Source organism: Cervus canadensis, chromosome 11 (assembly GCF_019320065.1).
Source record: "Cervus canadensis isolate Bull #8, Minnesota chromosome 11, ASM1932006v1, whole genome shotgun sequence".
Taxonomy (NCBI): domain Eukaryota; kingdom Metazoa; phylum Chordata; class Mammalia; order Artiodactyla; family Cervidae; genus Cervus; species Cervus canadensis.
In genome coordinates this window covers 15,460,713-15,480,802 of record NC_057396.1, presented here as the reverse complement: position 1 = coordinate 15,480,802, position 20,090 = coordinate 15,460,713, and the positions used below count along the sequence as shown (strand labels likewise).

Below are 20,090 nucleotides of genomic sequence, written 5' to 3'. Positions count from 1 at the left end.
CAACAACCACGACCTCCAAATTCAACCCAATAATATATAAAATAGATAATACATCATGCCTAGTAGGGTATATAGCAGGAACACAAGGTTGAGTCAACCTATGAAAAACTAATTAACATAACTCACCATTATCAATAAACTAAGACAAAAAGCTCTATAATTATCTCAATATATGCAGGAAAAAATGTAACCTAATTCAATAACCACTCATGATAAAAATGAGCAACCAGAATAGAAGGAAATGTCCTCAGCCTGTATCAACAGCTAACATGCTAATGAGCAAACACTGAATTGTTCCACCTAAAACCAGGAAAAGGACAAGAAAGGATGTCTGTTCTCACCACTCCTAATCAAAATCATATTGGAGGAGAAACTATTTAAACTCTTAGAAGAAAATAGAGGGGGAAAGTTTCATGACATTGCATTTGGCAACGAGTTCTTGGAAAAGACCCCCAAAGCACAGGCAACGAAAGAAAAAGTAGATAAACTGTATTCATCAAATCAAAACCTTTCGTGCATCAAAGGACACTATCATCAGAATTAAAGGCAATCCACAAAAGTCTGTATAGTCTAAGGTATGATTTTTCCAGTGGTCACGTACAGATGTGAGAGGTGGACCATAAAGAAGGCTGAGTGCCGAAAAATTAATGCTTTCGAATCATGGTGATGGAGAAGCCTCTTGAGCATTCCTTCTTCAGCGAGAAGATCAAGCCAGCCAATCCTAAAGGAAATCAACCCTGAATATTCACTGAAAAGACTGATGCTGAAGCTGAAGCTCCAATAGTCTGTCCACCTGATGTGAAGAACTGACTCATCGGAAAAGACCCTGATGTTGGGAAAGACTGAAGGCGGGAGGAGAAGGGGACGACAGAGGATGAGCTGATTAGATGGCATCACTGACTCAACGGACATGAGTTTGAACAAACTTCACTCCAGGAGTGAAGGCCAGAGAAGCCTGGTGTTCTGCAGTCTGTGGGGTTGCAAAGAGTCAGATGTGACTTAGCAACTAAACAACAACAAGGAATTATTGCGGGAAGCACACTGACTGAAACCACCCACCCTGGCCAGACACCACAGTAACCATTTGCATGAGTTGTTTTATGAAGGAGGTCCTGGTAAGGAACACAGAGCTATTAAGCCACCAACAACTGGAAGAGTCCATTGGAGAAGGGGACGACAGAGGACAAGATGGTTGGATGGCATCACCAACTCGATGGACATGAGTTTTTGAGCAAGCTCCAGGAGTTGGTGATGGACAGGGAAGCCTGGTGTGCTGCAGTCCACAGGGTCGCAAAGAGTTGGACATGACTGAGCGACTGAACTGAACTGAACTGGAAGAGTTTGGGAAAGGTCAAAAGGTGACACCATGTGTCTAACCACCTCCCAGAATCCTTCTCGCTGACATCCATCTTGGATGAGCAATGCTTGTGCCACCAGGAAGGACCCTGAATCAGAATGACCCACCAAAGACAACCTGGAAACTAACCCCATCACCATAAACTCTGAGACTGCAAGCCACATGGCAGAGCAGTTCTCCTGGGTTCCCTAACCCTACTGCTCTCTGCCTGAGCGCCTCTTCCCAATAAAATATCTTGCTTTTTCAGCACATGTGTCTCCTTCAACAATTCATTTCCAAGTGTTAAGACAAGAGCCCACTTTCAGGCCTTTCAGGTCCCCCTTCCTGCAACAGAATGGGAGAAAATATTTCCAAACTATGTATCTGATTAGGGATTGATATTCAAAGTATATAAAGAACTCCTACAATCCAACAACAACTAACCTTATAAAAACTGGCCAAAATATTTGAATAGACTTTTGTCTAGAGATGATATACAAATAGCCAAATAAGCATATGAAAAGTTCGACATCACTAGTCATTAAAGAAAGATAAACCAAAATTACAATGAGATACCACTTCCCATATATTTACCTTACATTAGGATGGCTATTATCAAAAAAAGAAAGAAAATGAAGAGCTGGTGAGGGTGTGGAGAAACTGAAACACCTGTCCATTGCTCTGAATATATAAAATGGTGTAGCCCTTGTGGGAAACAGTATGGTGAGTAGTTAAAAAATTAAACATAGAATCACCACATGATGCAGCAATTTCACTTCTGAATATATACCCAAAATAATTGAAAGCAAGGACACAAAGAGCTATTTGTACACCCATGTTTATAACAGCATTATTCACAGTAGCCTAACATACTAACAACAGATGAATGGGTAAAGAAAATGTAGTATACATAAACGATGGAATATCACTAAGACTTTAAAAGGAAGAAAACTCTGATGAATGCTACAACATGTGAACATTATGCTAAGTGAAATAAGTCATTCAGAAAAGGACAAATATTGTAGAATTTCATTTACAGGAGCGAGAGTAGTCAAATTCACAGAGACAGAAAGTAGAATAGTTGCCAAGAACTGGAGGAGGAAGTAGGGCAGGTTCTTATTTAGTGGATACACTTCCAGTTTAGGAAGAAGAAAAAAGTTCTAGAAATGAGTGGTGACGGTTGCACAACAATGAATATCCTTAATACCGCTGAATTGTATACATAAAAATGGTTAAAACAGTAAATTTTATGTTATGCATATCTTATCATTAAAAAATACTTATACTGAGGTCCTAGCCAATATAAGGCGAAAAAACAAATCAGGCCACATGGCTCAGTAAAACAAAAGAACAAAAAAAGAAAGAAAAAAAAAGTAAAACAAAAGAGGTGTTAGACCTAATAAGTGAGTGATTTTAGCAAGGTTCCAGATCGGTATGGTATTTATGAACAATATGGAAAAGAAAATGTTTTTAAAAGACAGTAAAATTTACCAACTACAGCAGTATAAATCTAACAAAACTATACAAATTCTGCAAATGCTGACAAATCAAAAACAACCTAAATAAATGGAGAGATATATCATGCTCATGGACTGGAAGAGTCTATGTTGTTAAGATGTCTAGCTCTCCTAAATTGTTCAACAGGGTCAAAACAATCCAAATAAAACTCCTGCAGGACTTTTTGTGGAGAAGGCAATGGCAACCCACTCCAGTACTCTTGCCTGGAAAATCCCATGGACGGAGGAGCCTGGTAGGCTGCAGTCCATGGGGTCACTACGGGTTGGACACAACTGAGCGACTTCACTTTCACTTTTCCCTTTCATGCACTGGAGAAGGAAATGGCAACCCACTCCAGTATTCTTGCCTGGAGAATCCCAGGGACGGGGGGAGCCTGGTGGGCTGCCGTCTATGGGATCACAGAGTCGGACACGACTGAAGCAACTTGGCAGCAGCAGCAGGACTTTTTGTAGAAATTAACATGCTGATTCCAAAATATATATAGAAATGTTGGTTTAGTCTTAGACCATCTTCTCATCTCATATTAAACTCTCTACCTAGACAATTTCATCCACAACAATGGCTTCAATAGCCACCTCTACCAAATATATTTTGAATGTAAACACCTCTTGAGCAGAGTTTCATTAGAGAAGTAAATTTCAGAGAAGGTAACTAACTAGAAAAATTCAAAATAATCAATCAAAATGACTGATTATTACAAGTGGAAGTAGTTTCCTTAAAAATATAGAGAATTTCAGAGAATGTGCCAGATGATGGAATCATTATATAGAGACTAGAGGAATTATTGCCTATTTTTCAGAGACTCATCATTACAAGTAATAATCTAAAATGTCCAAATATCCTAAATATTTAGGCTGAACTATTTTGGTGACAGATGTGTTGAAGTATCCTAGACATCACTGGCCTATTCTCCAAAGGCTGCTACTAGGCTTTCTGAGGCCCTGTTTGAGACACAACTTCCTTTGTGTTCAGAAAAACAGCAAAGGCCCCAGATATATAAGAAATTAAGCAATAGCTGAGAAGACATTTATTCATGTAGGAACAGTAGAATACAGTGCAGGGCACTGATTAGGTCATGGTTTTACAGTCCATAAACATCTTATTTTGAAATGATAAATTGACAGTAAAAAAAAAATACAGATAAATGTCTATTAAGTTATCACAACTTATCTTGAATACTTCTCAATGAAAAACACTGAGTTTCTAAATTTTCAGAGGCAACTATATTAGAAGACTTTGACACCTGGCTTAAAAGTCACCTCGTTAAAGCCAAATACCATTTCCACCCACTTAGCCCACCCAGAGCCAGAAATACTCTACCTCTGAAATCAATAAACTCAAATATTTCAGTCTCTGACCAAATTTCCTTTGTGGTCACATAGTACTTCTCACCTAGAAACTGTCAACAATACCTCACTGACATCCATCCCACTCTACTTACCTTCTAAGTCACTGAGTCCTATATATTCTATCATAGTATTTTTCGGTAAAGAATCCACCTGCAATGCAGGAGACCTGGGTTCAATCCCTCAGTTGGGAAGATCCCCTGAAGGAGGGCATGGAAACCCACTCCAGTATTCTTGTCTGAAGAATCCCAATGGACAGAGGAGCCTGGTGGGCTACAGTCCATGCGATTGCAAAGAGTTAGACACAACTGAGTGACTAAACACCGCACAGCACCTTACCAGTGACCTGCTAACTGCCTAATCCAATTGATACTTCTGTGTCTTACTACCTCTACAACACTTGAAATGCCACACCTCTTCCAACATGAAACTCTCTTGCTTTCCCTTTTATGACGCCTCTCTCTCTTGGTTTTCTTCTTTCTACTCTAATCATTGTTGAGTTTAGGTGTCACTGATCTGTGAACTCACTTCCTTCTAACTTCTGGTTTACTTTGTTTTTTTCTGTCATTGGACTGCCAAGTCTTTGAGGAAAGGTATGGCATCTTTCAATTCTGCAATTTAAGTTCTGATAGCAGGCACCAAATACATTATTAGTGACAACAATTTAGGAAGTACATAATATATAAAAACTGTTAAAATCTATAACCATTTAATTTTACCAAGGTACTGTTAAACTGTGAGGTCATTTGGGAGATATATATAGTCTCTCAACGTTCTTTTGGTGAAATTTCATTTCACAAGGAAAAAAGTCACAAACAACAAACTTTAAAACATACCAAGCCACTGTTGCTGAGATATTTCACACCAGTATTTCCTCACCGAAAGAATGTCCTTCAGCAATATATTGCTACAATCAGATCCATAAATAGCACCATGGGATGAATCTTTCACTGTATCCATGATATAATTCAACAGTTCCTGACATTTCAGCCTGGGTGCTCCTATTTAAAAATAAACAAGTAGAAACATAAACCTCAAGAAAAATATGTTAAGGACGCTTGGAACAGCAATTGTATGAACCTCCTTCTCATAAAAGAGTGATTAGAAAATTATGGCCCTTGGGGCAAAATTCAGCCAGCCATCTGTTTTTTAAAACAAAGTTTTATCAGACCATAGACATATCTATTAACTTACATATTGTTTATGGCTACTTTCATGCTAAAACGGCAAAGTTGAGCAGTTGAGACAGAGACGACATAGCCTGCAAAACTCAAAAACATTTCTATCTGGTCCCTTTACCAATCTGCTAGTCTGCCAAATCTGTAGGATTATATAACAAAAACAATCATTCACTCTATCCTTAATAATTCACAATTTCTGACATTAGACCTAAAATGATTCAAAGTTTCTTGGTGTTTTTAATAAAAATCTGAATTTATTAGAATAAGACATTAAGGAGACTACTATTTACTTTGAAAAGCAAAATTACTTTAAAGTCTTATAATAGCATTTATTGCATACAAATATATAAGGCTATAATTTTTAGTTTTATTTATTAGAGGTCCTGAAAGTTTTGTATATATATACACATATATACATTTTATATAATATACATATATATATAATGGATATATTCTTAAAGGTAACAAAATACATTTAAAAATTACTTAGTTATTTTTGTTACAGTAAATCATGCTGGTGTCACAGCTGAAATTTTTCATATTTCACTATTAACAACCTTAAAATTACATATATATTTTTTGTTGTAAGCTATGAACAAGTCATTATGTACATCTGAATATATACTAGTTTAGGGTTTTTTTATGATAAGACTAGTTGTATTCAGTATATAAGTATGGTAAATAAAAATACACTGGTACAACTAAAAAAATCATTGCTCCTTGGCCTTTTGGCTAAAATATTATTTTTACTAATGACTTGTATTATAATTTTAGAAATCTGGCTAATGATGAAATGCACAATCATAATATCCTCTGCTGTAACACCCTGTGCATTTCTCTCTTATAGTCTTTGTAACATTTTCTTAACTATAACTTCTGTCATAGTTGAACAATATTTGCTTACTGGTTCCTTTCCAGCTACCTCTTTTTTTCTCATCTCTGTTTCTTTCATCAAATCTTAGATGTTAAGCAAGTCTGGCAAAATTTAGACACGTGTTAAATTCCCATCAACCCTCAAACCATTTGAAAAAAAAATTTAAGAAGTGAGATAACATGATAGTAGCAGCCTGGTCTTATTCTGAGTTTAACAAAAACTCGAAAGAAAAAAAAGCCTTAAATAAAAATACACTTTACACTTCATCTTAGCCAAAAGGCCGAGAAGCAATTAAAAAAAAATACACTTTAAAATGTGATCCCCATTGTTAATTTTGCAATAGAAGGGTTTTTTTCACTTTAAAGCAAAATTCTAAGCTGCATACTTTTCTGATGGGCTATGAATGAGCTACAAGTATCTTTCATTCAATCATAAACTCTGTAAGACCAGATTAAGATCTATTAAGAGCCCAGCAGTAGTAGCCAAGAATACAAAGTTTAATAGATACAGAGAAAAAGCAGGTTCGAAAACATTTCAGTGTGGTTTTCTTTTGTCTGCGCTGCAGTCTCTTCTCAGGACTTGGAGCTATCCACATGAAATGGCATCTCAGAGGACATAGAAAACTAAATTTTTGCTAAAGCCATTGTCTTTAGACTCAACTTTCATCCTACCATTCTGAAGTATCATTTACTAACAATTCTATAACCTTCTACTTAATAATGTTTACCCATAATAGGCTTTTCTGATTCTTAAACTAAACTTGGCATCACAAAGTCAATTTCTTATTTGTGAAGAGTAAACAGTTTGAGTCCAAGTTCCTAAACAAATATTTCTGCTTCTAGCTTTTTAGCATTGTATGACAGCCATTTCCTTACAGAAAGCAATTTCTGTATTCTGGTTCAAAAATATCAGCTTTTCAAAACATTAACCGTGTAAGGGTAAAATAAGAGCCATGCGGCTCATCAGGAGCAAAAAAGAACTTGTCTTTTTTTTTTTATTTATAATAAGCACGGGGCTGGTTGAGTATGGGTTCTGACTGCCAAAAAAGCTAATTGATCTTAGAATGAATTTGTTAAAGTATAGAATAAAAGATATCCAAGCCCTGTTCTACTCCATACCAATCAGAATATGCCTATAACACTGAGTCCCACACGTTTTAAGAGAGAGAGTTAAACTGAAGATTTAGAAAAGTGATACAAAAGTAGGCCATATGAGCTAAAGGAAGCAGGTCTGTTTAGCTTATAGAAGAGGACTCAGAAAATATCATGTCTAACTTCAAATATCTCAAAGGACGTCATATTAAAAAGATTAGTATTTTTTGTATTATCTCAGAAAATAGAAGCAGTAACAAACAGACAGGTTTTCCCTACTATGAGAACTCCTCTAAGATAGAAAAGAAAGTCTCAAAAGGTATGTTTAATCATTGAGACCATCTAAGTGCCAGGGATATATATAGATGGGATTCAGGAAAAATGGGTAGATGAAATAATTCTTTTTTTCCCAAGCTATAACAAGTAGATTCCTGCCACGCCAAGTCCATAACTGAGGTCCTGTTACAGTAGCCTCTGGAAACTCATTTCTTTCTAAACTGCAGCTGATACAGAGAAAAAGGAGGATGTAATTCTGTCTGCCAGCGGAAGCGGAGGCAATGGAGATCGCATTTCAGACCCAGTGGCCGCCAGCAGCCTAGACACCTGCATGTGACGAAAGGATGGGGATCCAGGAGGAGCTGAGAGGTGAGTTAAGTGTTCAGATTTAAAAGGCTGATCAAACCATCCCTCAAGCTACAAAAGCACCTTTGAAAACCATGACATTATCTTTTAGAGTAAAAAAAAAAAATTGTTAATTAGTCGCTCAGTCATGGACTGTAGACGGCCAGGCTCTTCTGTCCATGGGACTTCCCAAGCAAGAATACTGGAGTGGGTTGCCATTTCCTTCTCCAGAAATGATATTTTTTAATTCTTTCAACCCTGAGATCCTATCATTCTATGCTTGTATAACAGGCTTCCCTTGTGGCTCAGCTGGTAAAGAATCCACCTGCAATGAGGGAGTCCTGCGTTCAATCCCTGGGTTGGGAAGATATCCTGGAGAAGGAAAAGGCTATCTACTCTAGTATTCTGGCCTGCAGAATATTGTATAGTCCATGGGACTGCAAAGAGTCAGACATGACTGAGTGACTTTCAAATTCACTTTTTCACTATGCTTGTATAAATTCCTCCAAATATTTGAAGCTATAATAATAAAAATCATTATATGTACTAGAAATCAGAGTTAGTACTCAACTTTTATCTCACCCTATTCAGACCAAACTCATGAAACAATAACCCATTAAGCCAAGTAACAGCACTTACTTTTATTTGCACATTTGATGAAGAATTTGACCAAGCTACTGATTTCTTGCATCTTTTTCTGCCTGGTGGCTTGTGTTGAGGCTGATACATTTTGTCTTGCTGTTCTCAGACATTCTGTTTCTTTCTGAATATATTTCTGTAAAAACCTTCAAAAACATGAAATGGAATTCCAGAAACTTGTTAAATACTAACATTATTTTAATAGTTTCAAAATGTTCTTCATGCCATCATAAAGAGCACTTTTAAACCACACTTCTTCAAACAATGTACACTAACCAAAACAATTACATTTCCAAGGCCAAGCCCTCAACACCAATTTAAAGTCTGGTCTACAAAGTTCTTAATCTGTTAACTTCCATGATTTTCTACTGCTTTCCTGCTTGCTTTCTCATTTATCATTAAAAGCTTGCAAAACAATTAAGGGCTCTCCATTCTTTCTCACCTCCTTCTGCTATTTAGTACATGACGTGTGTGTGTGTGTGTGTGTGTGTGTGTGTGTGTGTATTACATAACCTACTATTAAGGAAATTAAAATGGAGGAAGTCTTGTCCAAGCTTCAGCAGCAACAGAGTAGGCCTTTCACCTGCTTCTGATTTGCCTGGACACTGCCTCGGTTTCATACCTGCCTGCAATTACAACAAGTCAGGGGGCACTTTAGATAAGAAAGGAGTGGGTCTTGGAATCTCTTATGCCCCTGAGGACCTGGCCAGTCCCCCAGGGTCTACAGAGTTTTATGACTCACAAGGTGAAACCCATTGTAAAAATTAAATCAGGGTTTCATTTGCGCATGCAAACTGAAGATGATATCAGCTTATGGCCTGGGATTATAAGCAGGAGCCCCTAAACTAGCAATTTGAAGTCTCACCCATGGGGTGGACGTACAGCCCAGGACCTTTTCCCAATTGGGACTCCAGATTGCTGTTAACAAGGGACTTCCCAGCACTGTTTAAGTCTGAATGTTGGTTGGCCCAATTTGGTGATGTATGTGCTGTTACTCTTCTCTATTATTTCTATTTCTGTTCTTTTAATAACTGCAAGGAGATCCAACCAGTCCATCTTAAAGATCAGTCCTGGGTGTTCACTGGAAGGTCTGATGTTGAAGCTGAAACTCCAATACTTTGGCCACCTCATGCGAAGAGCTGACTCATTTGAAAAGACTCTGATACTGGGAAAGATGGAAGGCAGGAGGAGAAGGGGACGATAGAGGATGAGATGATTAGATGGCATCACAGACTCAATGGACATGAGTTTGGGTAAACTCTGGGAGTTGGTGATGGACAGAGGGGCTTGGTGTGCTGCGGTTCATGGGGTTGTAAAGAGTCGGACACAACTGAGTGACTGAATTGAACCAAAATTAAGTTAAATAATCATCTATTAAAAGTTGAACTTATTTATTTGTAACAAGTGATTTCTTTTGTTAACAAATCCTTTGAACCTAAGACAAAAGTAAAACTTTCAGCAAAATAGGAACCTCCTTCCTAAAGAGTTGGTAAGGTTCCTAGCCTTAATTTAAATGAAGTCTGCCTATAAGATATTCATGATTAGCCAGGAGTGTTAGGTACTCAGATGGCCTACATGATCATCTTATGCAAAATATTCATCTTTAGATAATAACTATATTTGTTAGGCTTTTCTGGGGACTCAGTGGAAAAGAATCTGCCTGCCAATGCAGGAGATGTGGATTCAAAACCTGGGTCAAGAAGATCCCCTGGAGAGGAAATGGCAACCCACTCCAGTATTCCTGCCTGGGAAATCCCATGGACAGAGGAGCCTGGTGGGCTAGAGTCCATGGGGTCACAAAAGAGACAGGAATGAGTGACTAAAACAACAAAAATTATTTGTGGTATCTGAAATAAAGTAAGGAACCACAGGAAAAGAAGTATGTATTTTTCATGTTATCCACAATGAAGGCCATTGAGGACAATGGTCTGTCTAGTGCCAAATAAGACCTAAAAAATAAAATAGATTATCTATTCTAAACACTCAAGAATGAATATACACTCCTATTTCCCTAGACTGAAAATGTTCTTTCAAGTTTATCAGTATTCTACGTTACTTTAAAATACTTTATCTTTCCTAAGTCTTACCACCTATTTCTAATTATGAATGGATTTCATAATTGAAAATTATACCTTTTATATAAAAGCATCAATTCTGTTTGCCACTCCAGTCAAGTAATGAATTGTATCTTTCCAAAGCATGAGTTTTGTGTTTGTTACCTGCATTCATATGGAATTTTTCTAAAATTCCTTTTCATTTTTTATTATATTTATATATGGCAGTTACTTAGAGCAATATTTAAAGATGCCAAAGTTATAAAGCACTTAATATAACTTAATTTTACTCTCTAATTTGAAATAAAGTCTTATGAATGAAGTAATATGAAAGAAATTCTCTGTCATATTGAGTGAGATATGTCAAAGATATTTTATTGAACATATAATTCAAAAATCTTAACTATTTTACATGAACGTCCTTTAAAAATTATGTTTCAGATAAATACTGAGCATCAATTTCCTATGCAAGGCACAATGATATACAGGGAGCAAAGATAAGCTGACCTATATACACATAAAAATATCACAACAGAAATAAAAATGAAAGAGAAAAATAAAGACAGAAAAAAGAATTAGAATCGAATACCTAAAAACAGCATCCCAATTCAAATATTTCCCTTGTTTAGAATCTGAATGCTGATCTAAATGTCGAACAGTTTCAGGATCCTGAATCAGGCGCCTAAATTTCTCTATCTCTCTCTGAAAATGAAAAAGAACAAAATAATGAGTAACCAATCACACATTTGTTTCAAGGAAAGATTAAATGTAAGTAACTTACTACCTTTCGCTCTGTAGCTCTATCAAGTTCTAGTTGACGGCAGCAAATAAGCAGATCATTAAGTGCTAGACTCATGATTCAGAATTTCAGAAAACATATCTGTAAAAAAATAAATATATATGTAAAATTATTTCAGATTGTGGTATTATATAGTTAGATCTAACTGTATAACTAGAGGCATATTACAAAGCATAATGATTTTTCTTAATATTTCCATATTTAAATGATTTTCTTAGAATATATCAAAACAAAGACTTAACATGCAAATGTGTTCAAGGTGCAGCAGGATAAAAATAAGAAATGTCTATTTTATTTTATTGTTCTGAGACCTCTTCTAAGAAACATGACATTTATATTAAAATATAAAAGATGAATAAAAAAGACTGTCAGGCAAAGAATAAGGAAAAGAGCACTTAAGGATTTAACACTAACTGAACTATTCAAAAGCACCCTTTCTTATAGTGACTTGCCATTTTGCTGAACCAAAAGCTCAAATTGTGTTTTTGAACTGATATGTTAAGAGGTTCTCAGAGCTAGTAAGCCCTGCCAAACACTTACATCTCAACTGGATTCATGGTTCTCATTTAATACATAAAAATAGAGGAAAATTATACTATTGTTACACATGGAAATGAAGGAAATTACATGCTATAGTGACAACCTTGTAAATGTCAAAGGTCAACTATAGCTTACTATGCCTTAATGCCATTGCAGTAGACTTCCTTTCAGATTTTTTGATATAATCAAACCTTTCTTTGATAAACTTAAAAAATCTTTCAAGAAAAGCATTGTTTTAGTATTTCTGAGCCTTTTTACAAAGAAGCTTCATTATTGTTACTAGAAATGTTTATAAACAAAAAAAATAATGTCCCTATGTCTGTCTATTATATCTACACTACACATACATCTCAAGAGGAAAAAAGGTGGGCTGAGTCCTTTCCCCATCTTTTCACCTAAGTTCTCAATCTTTCAAGATCAAGCATGTTTTCCTCCCCTAGCTTAATCTCACAGAATCTTAAAACTGGGAGGAACTGAGAGGCCATTTCCAGTCTTCCTACGAAGGAAGAAATTTCTCCAACAAAATTACTACCCGCTCTTTAGACACTCAGGATAAACTACCTCTATTGGCAGATAGCTCTAGTTGTCTTCTCCATTTATATTCAACAGTTGTTTTGATTCCTTTATCCCTATTACAACCTCCTTCCAGTTCAGTTCAGTTCAGTCTCTCGGTCATGTCCAACACTCTGTGACCCCATGGACTGTAGCACACCAGGCCTCCCTGATCATCACCAACTCCCAGAGCTTGCTCAGACTCATGTCCATCGAGTCTGTGATGCCATCCAACCGTCTCATCCTCTTTTACCTTTACAATCTCTTTTACTGTGCTGTATAATATAGGCCATTGATTACTTGATAGCCTTTTTCATTTGACTCTATACTTCTTGAAGACAAGAACTGTTGTTTTCATTTTTCCCTTACAGTTTTATCAAGAACTCTCCCTTCTTGCTCAATTTTAGTTTAAGCCCTCTTGAGTCAATAAGGAAAATAAAATTGGGATTCTAACCAATGAAAACACCTTAGCAACATCCAAAGAACCATAAAGGCAGGCACCTATATCCCTAATACGTTATTTGTAATGTGAAAAAAATGCATGCTTACTGAACATGTGACACTTTCAAGAAATGGTAGCTCTAAAGTTTTTTTTTTAAGCTGTGTTGACTTTGCTTTCCTTCCTACCCATCTCTCAGAGATTGATTATTCTCAAGAAAACAAAACAGTTCAGTATTATCTATATAAATAGGAAATGTTCCTTCACTGATACAAGCAACAATATTTATTTGGCAACTACTGTGTTCAAGGCACTACGCTAGGAGTAGAAACTTGAAGAACAAATCCTACCTTCATGGAGTCATAACCAGTTGGGGAGAGTAACAACAAACTGATAAGTCAATGCATAATTCCAAATTGTGACATATGCCTCAGAGGAAGCAAATACTATTTATGGCCACCTGAAGAGAAGATCCAACTCACTGAAAAAGACCCTGATGCTGGGAAAGACTGAGGGCAAGAGGAGAAGGGGACAACAAGGATAAGATAATTGGATGGCATCATAGACTCAACAGGCATGAGTTTGAGCAAACTCAGGAGACAGTGAAGGACAGGGAAGCCTGGCGTGCTGCAGTTCATGGGGTCGCAAAGAATCAAACATGACTTAATGACTGAAAACAACAATAAAAAAATAAAATTTATTTTTTATAAACTACCAAGGAAAATGTATCAGAGGAGTTTACAATAAAGCCAAGATCTGAACGAACCGGTGCCAGTCACAGAAAGAGTTAAGAGAACCAACATCTTAGAGGAGACTAGCCTAGCCAAAGGTTCCTAAGATGGAAAAGGCAAAGAATGTTGGAGTAACTTAAGATGACTGGAGGAACTAGAGTAGTTAGCTAGAGTAAGAGCGTCACTAGATAGAGTTTAATTCAATTAATACATTAATCCACAACAATTTAGTTTCCACTCCCAACATGCAACTGGTATGATACATATTTCTTAATAGCTTCTGAATTGGCAAATCCATTGTCCTTTTCCGATCTCAACCAAGTTGATCCCTTTGCATAATTTGACAATGATGTTTATATCCGATCTTCTGGGATCTAATTCTGCCTTTGGCATGCCATTCTCATCTTAATGGTAAAAGTGTGGGCTCAGTGGTCACTGTACTAGTTCATATCCTGGTCCTGCCACTTAAAAGCTGCATAATCTTGTTCTTGTTGTTGATCAGTTGCTCAGTTGTGTCCGACTCTTTGCGACTCCAGGGACTGCAACACAACAGGTTTCCCTGTCCTTCACCATCTCCCAGAGCTTGCTCAAACTCATGTCCATTGAGTCAGTGATGCCATCCAACCATCTCATCCTCTGTCATCCCCTTCTCCTCCTGCCTTCAATCTTTCCCAGCATCACAGTCTTTTCCAATGAACCAGCTCTTCGCATCAGGTGGTCAAACTATTGGAGCTTCAGCTTCACCATCTGTCCTTCCAGTGAATATTCAGGACTGATTTCCTTTAGGATGGACTGGTTGGATCTCTTTGCAGAGCAAGGGACTCTCAAGAGTCTTCTCCAACACCACAGTTCAAAAGCATCAATTTTTCAGTGCTCAGCCTTCTTTATAGTCCAACTCTTACATCCATACATGACTACTGGGAAAAACATAGCTTTGACTATACAGACCTTTGTCAGCCAAGTAATGTCTCTTTTTAATATACTGTCTAGGTTGGTCATGGCTTTTCTTCCAAGGAGCAAGTGTCTTTTAATTTCATGGCTGCAGTCACCATTTGCAGTGATTCTGGAGCCCAAGAAAATAAAGTCTGTCACTATTTCCATTGTTTCCTTATCTATTTGCCTTTACATGCACTTTCCCTTCTGTCTGGAAGTCTCCTAGCACCCTGCAGAGCAATTTAACACCAAGGTCTCACCACAAATGGAACTGATTTTCCCAGGTTCAGTTTCTACAGAACCTCATCTACTCCTCTACCATCACAATACTCTTCTATCACATTTTCACTCTGAATTGTCATAGTCTTTTTGCTTATCTATACCTGGTAAAAACAGCAGCCAACACTCTTGAATGCTTACTGTGGAGCCCTAAACTGAGGTCATAGGTATGGAGCCCTGTACCAAGGTCACAGGATAGAAATTTCTGGAACTGATGAAGCCCCACAGCCACTGTTGCCATGAGCCTCTGTATCTAAACCAGCCAGCACCCTGACCCCGTTTCTGTAAAATACCCACTCTATAGCATCCTAACCAATCACCTAATGCCACCATTCCAGTAGGAATTTTCTGTCTTGAGGCTATAAAAATTGGCTACAAGCCTGCAAAAGTGTTCGGCTCTCCCTTGAGCCAGCCCACTGTTCTAATGGCCTCTCCCACTCTAATTTTATTCTCCTCTCATTCTTACTCGTGTCTGGAAATTCTTTTCCAACCTGTGCACAGACCACGACATTTTTGCCTGCGTGGGGACTTGGGGTCTCTTCCCCCACCTCCTGGCCTCTCATTTCTCATAGGGATCTCTGCAAACAGGGCAAGTGGCTGTGGAGGCAACTGAGGTCGTCTGGCCAGGGTTACCCACTGGTGTATTCCAAAGGCCCCACTGCTCATGGCATCCCAGTAGCTGCCGCCCAGATGGGTGAAGGTCTCTTCTTTTTGACTCCTTTCTGAGGATTAGGCCAACCAATATTGTGTGGGCATAGGCCAGGCACTTAAAAGCCACTATGGAGCCTGTCACATGAAGACACCCGTGTGAGGATAAGGGAGCCATGGAATGAATCACACCACAAGGGCATCTAACCCCTAGCAAGACAACTTCCATGCTTCATGTCAGGCACATAGTGGTTGAATCAAAACAGAGCTCATTGCCCCCTGGCCACCGCCTCCCCAACAGGATCGTAAGGTGGATTCCTCAGCCTATCTTCCCTGTCACTTTCACTTCTTTCCTTTTTAGTCTGGATTGATTTACAGGAGCCTAGGTGTTGCCTCTGAGCCATTCCAAGAGTGCCCTCCACATTTCAGGGAAATGCCAAATGGTGAATGCCAAATCCCCAGTCACTCCCGAGAATCTCTTTCTCTACCCAGGTCACATGGTACCTTAGCTGAACAGTTCTCAGGGGTAACCTCTCACTGTCAGATGCACCTGTTGGGACGGTCAGTCATTTTGTGCCATCAGTCACACAGAGAGATCACTGGAACAAAAGGGACGCCTTTCTATCAGCTGGTGACCCTCAGTACCCCCATTCTATGGCATGTAGGCTAACAGTGGGTTCTGGTATGTTCTGGGAGCCTCTGTCTCAGACTCACCCCTTGGCTACATTCTCTGGAACTGGAAAAATTTGACCCTGCAAAAGGCCTGGACCCAATACAAACTGGGGGGACCAAAAAAAAATGTCCTCTGAATGGCACACTAGATTGTAGCATGATCCTTCAACTTGATCCCTTTTGCCAAAATCAGGAAAAGGACTCAGACTTTCCTTATGTTCAGTCCTTCATGGCCCTTAGACAGAATCTGGATTTGAGAGGCTTACGCTGCATGTGTCTTTCTGTTGCTTTCCTATCCCATTCCCCTCTGCCCCCTTCTCCATCAGATTTCCTAGACGACCCCTACTCAACCTTTCCTATCCACATTTGATATCTATTGTTGGAGACTAGGAAAGGATTCTGAGGTTCCCTTTGGTCCAGGTCTTTCTCCTACATTCAAAAGCCTGAGGGATCAAAAACTCTCCTGAACATTCTAGAGAATTCCCTTCTAACTACTCCTGTCTCTCAGGGTGGGGAGGGACCAAGCTTCCTTTCCTACCCTTGCAAATGCCCTTATTCCTTCAGATTCTTCTGATCAAACAAGACCCCACTTCTCCCAGACAGGCAATCCAAGAATTTTATCAGCTGATCTACCCCCGACATGAGAGTCAATCTGAGCACTATTTGGTCTATATTTTAGCTATAAAACTATCACTACAGAAAGGAAAGATGACTTTTTGACACAGGATGGCCATATATTGTTTAGACTCTGGAGAAAACTGGTTAAAATGAAATTTTTTTTCTTGGACTTGCAAAAAAGTTCTTTTTGCATATGCAATTAAAAACTAGCTTGTTAAAAAGGCCTGCCTAGGGAAAAGCTTGATTTTAACCCTTGCCATGTCCTTGATACACAGTCCACTTTGCCTGAGACCTCAGCCTTGGTCAAATTAGAACTTCAAGCCAAGAAAAAAAAAAGCATCAAAGAGACATTTTAAATCTTAACTGGAAAACTATGAGGTCTCTATCTGTCCCTCTGGATTTACATATTTCTCAGTGTGTATCTTTATTTTTCGATAATACTGAAGTTAAGATGTAAATGACCTCTAATTTAATTGGCCTAAAGAAAAGTAATTGCTTACAAATCAAACAATTCTAAATACAAGAGAAACTTAACTGAATGAATCTGAGGTTCACGTGAAATGGGAAATAGTCAATATTAAGTATCTGGTATTAATGTTTGTTTGCTAATCTAATATAGACATGTCAAGTCATTAATATTAAGCATAATGTTTTCATTGTGCTTAGGTTTAACATAAGTTAAATACTGTTGTATTTTATATCTGTTAGATGTTTGTCAACAAGGAAAGTATCTTGAATGAAGAAACTTCTAAAAAATAATATGCAAATGATATGAGCTTTTAGATAAACTCCATTAGGAATAAATATACTTTAGAAATGTATGTCTAAAATAGTCTCTCCAGATTTTGGTAACCTGAATTTCTACAGTTGTGCTAAACTAAGTGACAGAAGTTTATTGAATACCTAGATCATTTCCAAATAAAATAAGATTGTGAAATATTCATTACTGAACACTAACTTCCTTTTACAGAGAAACTAAAGAGATTTGGGACTATTCACAAATATGTTTGGTGCTACTCTGAGATGTTTTCTATAAGAAAGCAAAGGTTTTTTAGAAATTATCACTGATATTTATGCTCACCAATCTACAGAATGCTAATATAAAGGTCAGTTCTTGGTTGCTTAAGAAAAGAAGGATGTATGTTTTTAATAAAGAAGGTATGAGGAATGAAACTGCATTTTATGAAGGGAAAAGGAAGTAAGTCTGATTTACAGGTGGTTGTTTCAGGATGCAAGAAAAAGGAATGGGTACAGAAAGTGATAAGAAGTTCTGTGGAAAGTGGGCCCTGAAAAAAGTTTTCTGCATGGTTAGGACTAAGTTTAAAATAAATTTAAGTAAATTTGCTTTTAAATGAAGTTAAATGCTGGTGCAAAAACTTAAATTTGGCCTTTCTCTCTGTTAAGAGGACATACTTTCTTCAGATGTTGAACTGCTTCTAATAATAAGATTTAAGTTTCTTTACCTCTTAACTGATCTGTTCTATCTGTTCCTTTGAAATCCTTTTTGCTACTTTGGCTAAGTGAATAACTATTATTTCACAGTGACCAATATGATCCTATCTGACTGTTATAAACCCTTTTAATATTTATTGACAAAACTTCCCAAATGATTTGACTTTTAGCTAACTTTGGGATGCTTCAGAGGGCCCCTGAGATGTTCCAAAAAGAGATATTAAATTACTTGGGTTCATTTGACATGTTAAATTATATGGGAAGTACTGTTGGAGGAATGATGAATCTTCTTAGGTTATATTGTATGGTTGATGCTTCTACTGTAGATATCCTAAACATTATGTGAAATACATGAAAATCTGCTATGTCCTGGTAAAATGTCAGTTATAATTCTAGTTATCTACCATGTTAAAGTGTTACATGTCACAGCAATGACCAGGTTTCTTTGTCAATGGCAATTTAATCAGATTTTAAACATGTCTTCTGTAGTTTCACTCTGATGTCTTTGCAAGAATACTGCTACTTCAAGATTTATGGAAAAGATTTTTCTAAGGTTAACCAAATAAACAAATTTTATTATTAACAGTAAGCTGGTACCAGACTGGAATTTGGTCTTCTCTGTTAAGAGAAAAAGTTTTCATAGAATACAGTTTTTTCTTTCTGTTTCTCTCTTTCTGAAAACAGAAAGAGAAATTAAGGAAACAATGCCATTCACCATTGCAACAAAAAGAATAAAATACTTAGGAGTATATCTACCTAAAGAAACAAAACACCTATACATAGAAAACTATAAAACACTGATGAAAGAAATCAAAGAGGACACAAACAGATGGAGAAATATACTGTGTTCATGGATTGGAAGACTCAATATTGTGAAAATGGCTATACTACCCAAAGCAATCTATAGATTCAATGCAATCCCTATCAAGCTACCAACGGTATTTTTCACAGAACTAGACCAAAGAATTTCACAATTTGTATGGAAATACAAAAAACCTCGAATAGCCAAAGTAATCTTGAGAAAGAAGAATGGAACTGGAGGAATCAACCTGCCTGACTTCAGACTCTACTACAGAGCCACAGTCATCAAGACAGTATGGTACTGGCACAAAGACAGAAATATAGATCAATGGAACAGAATAGAAAGCCCAGAGATAAATCCATGAACCTATGGACACCTTATCTTCGACAAAGGAGGCAAGGATATACAATGAAAAAAGACAACCTTTTTAACAAGTGGTGCTGGGAAAACTGGTCAACCACTTGTAAAAGAATGAAACTAGAACACCTTCTAACACCATACACAAAAATAAACTCAAAATGGATTAAAGATCTAAATGTAAGACCAGAAACTATAAAACTCCTAGAGGAGAACATAGGCAAAACCCTCTCCGACATAAATCACAGCAGGATCCTCTAGGACCCACCTCCCAGAATATTGGAAATAAAAGCAAAAATAAACAAATGGGACCTAATGAAACTTAAAAGCTTTTGCACAACAAAGAAAACTATAAGCAAGGTGAAAAGACAGCCCTCAGATTGGGAGAAAATAATAGCAAACGAAGCAACAGACAAAGGATTAATCTCAAAAATATACAAGCAACTCCTGCAGCTCAATTCCAGAAAAATAAATGACCCAATCAAAATATGGGCCAAAGAACTAAACAGACATTTCTCCAAAGAAGACATACAGATGGCTAACAAACACATGAAAAGATGCTCAACATCACTCATTATCAGAGAAATGAAAATCAAAACCACAATGAG

At 37.4% G+C, this 20,090-nt stretch overlaps 1 protein-coding gene across 3 annotated transcripts in view; it reads right to left on the bottom strand.

The window, feature by feature from the left end:
- The window catches only part of ATM (ATM serine/threonine kinase), a 144,424-nt gene that overhangs the window by 120,747 nt on the left and 3,587 nt on the right, over nt 1-20,090 (bottom strand). For all 3 annotated transcript variants that reach the window (XM_043482936.1, XM_043482939.1, XM_043482937.1), the window contains 4 exons: nt 11,445-11,540; nt 11,250-11,362; nt 8,607-8,752; nt 5,037-5,201 (listed from right to left, as the gene is read on the bottom strand). In XM_043482936.1, the coding sequence (XP_043338871.1) occupies nt 5,037-5,201; nt 8,607-8,752; nt 11,250-11,362; nt 11,445-11,516 (496 nt within the window). In that variant the 5' untranslated portion in view covers nt 11,517-11,540. The remainder of the gene's footprint in view (nt 1-5,036; nt 5,202-8,606; nt 8,753-11,249; nt 11,363-11,444; nt 11,541-20,090) is intronic.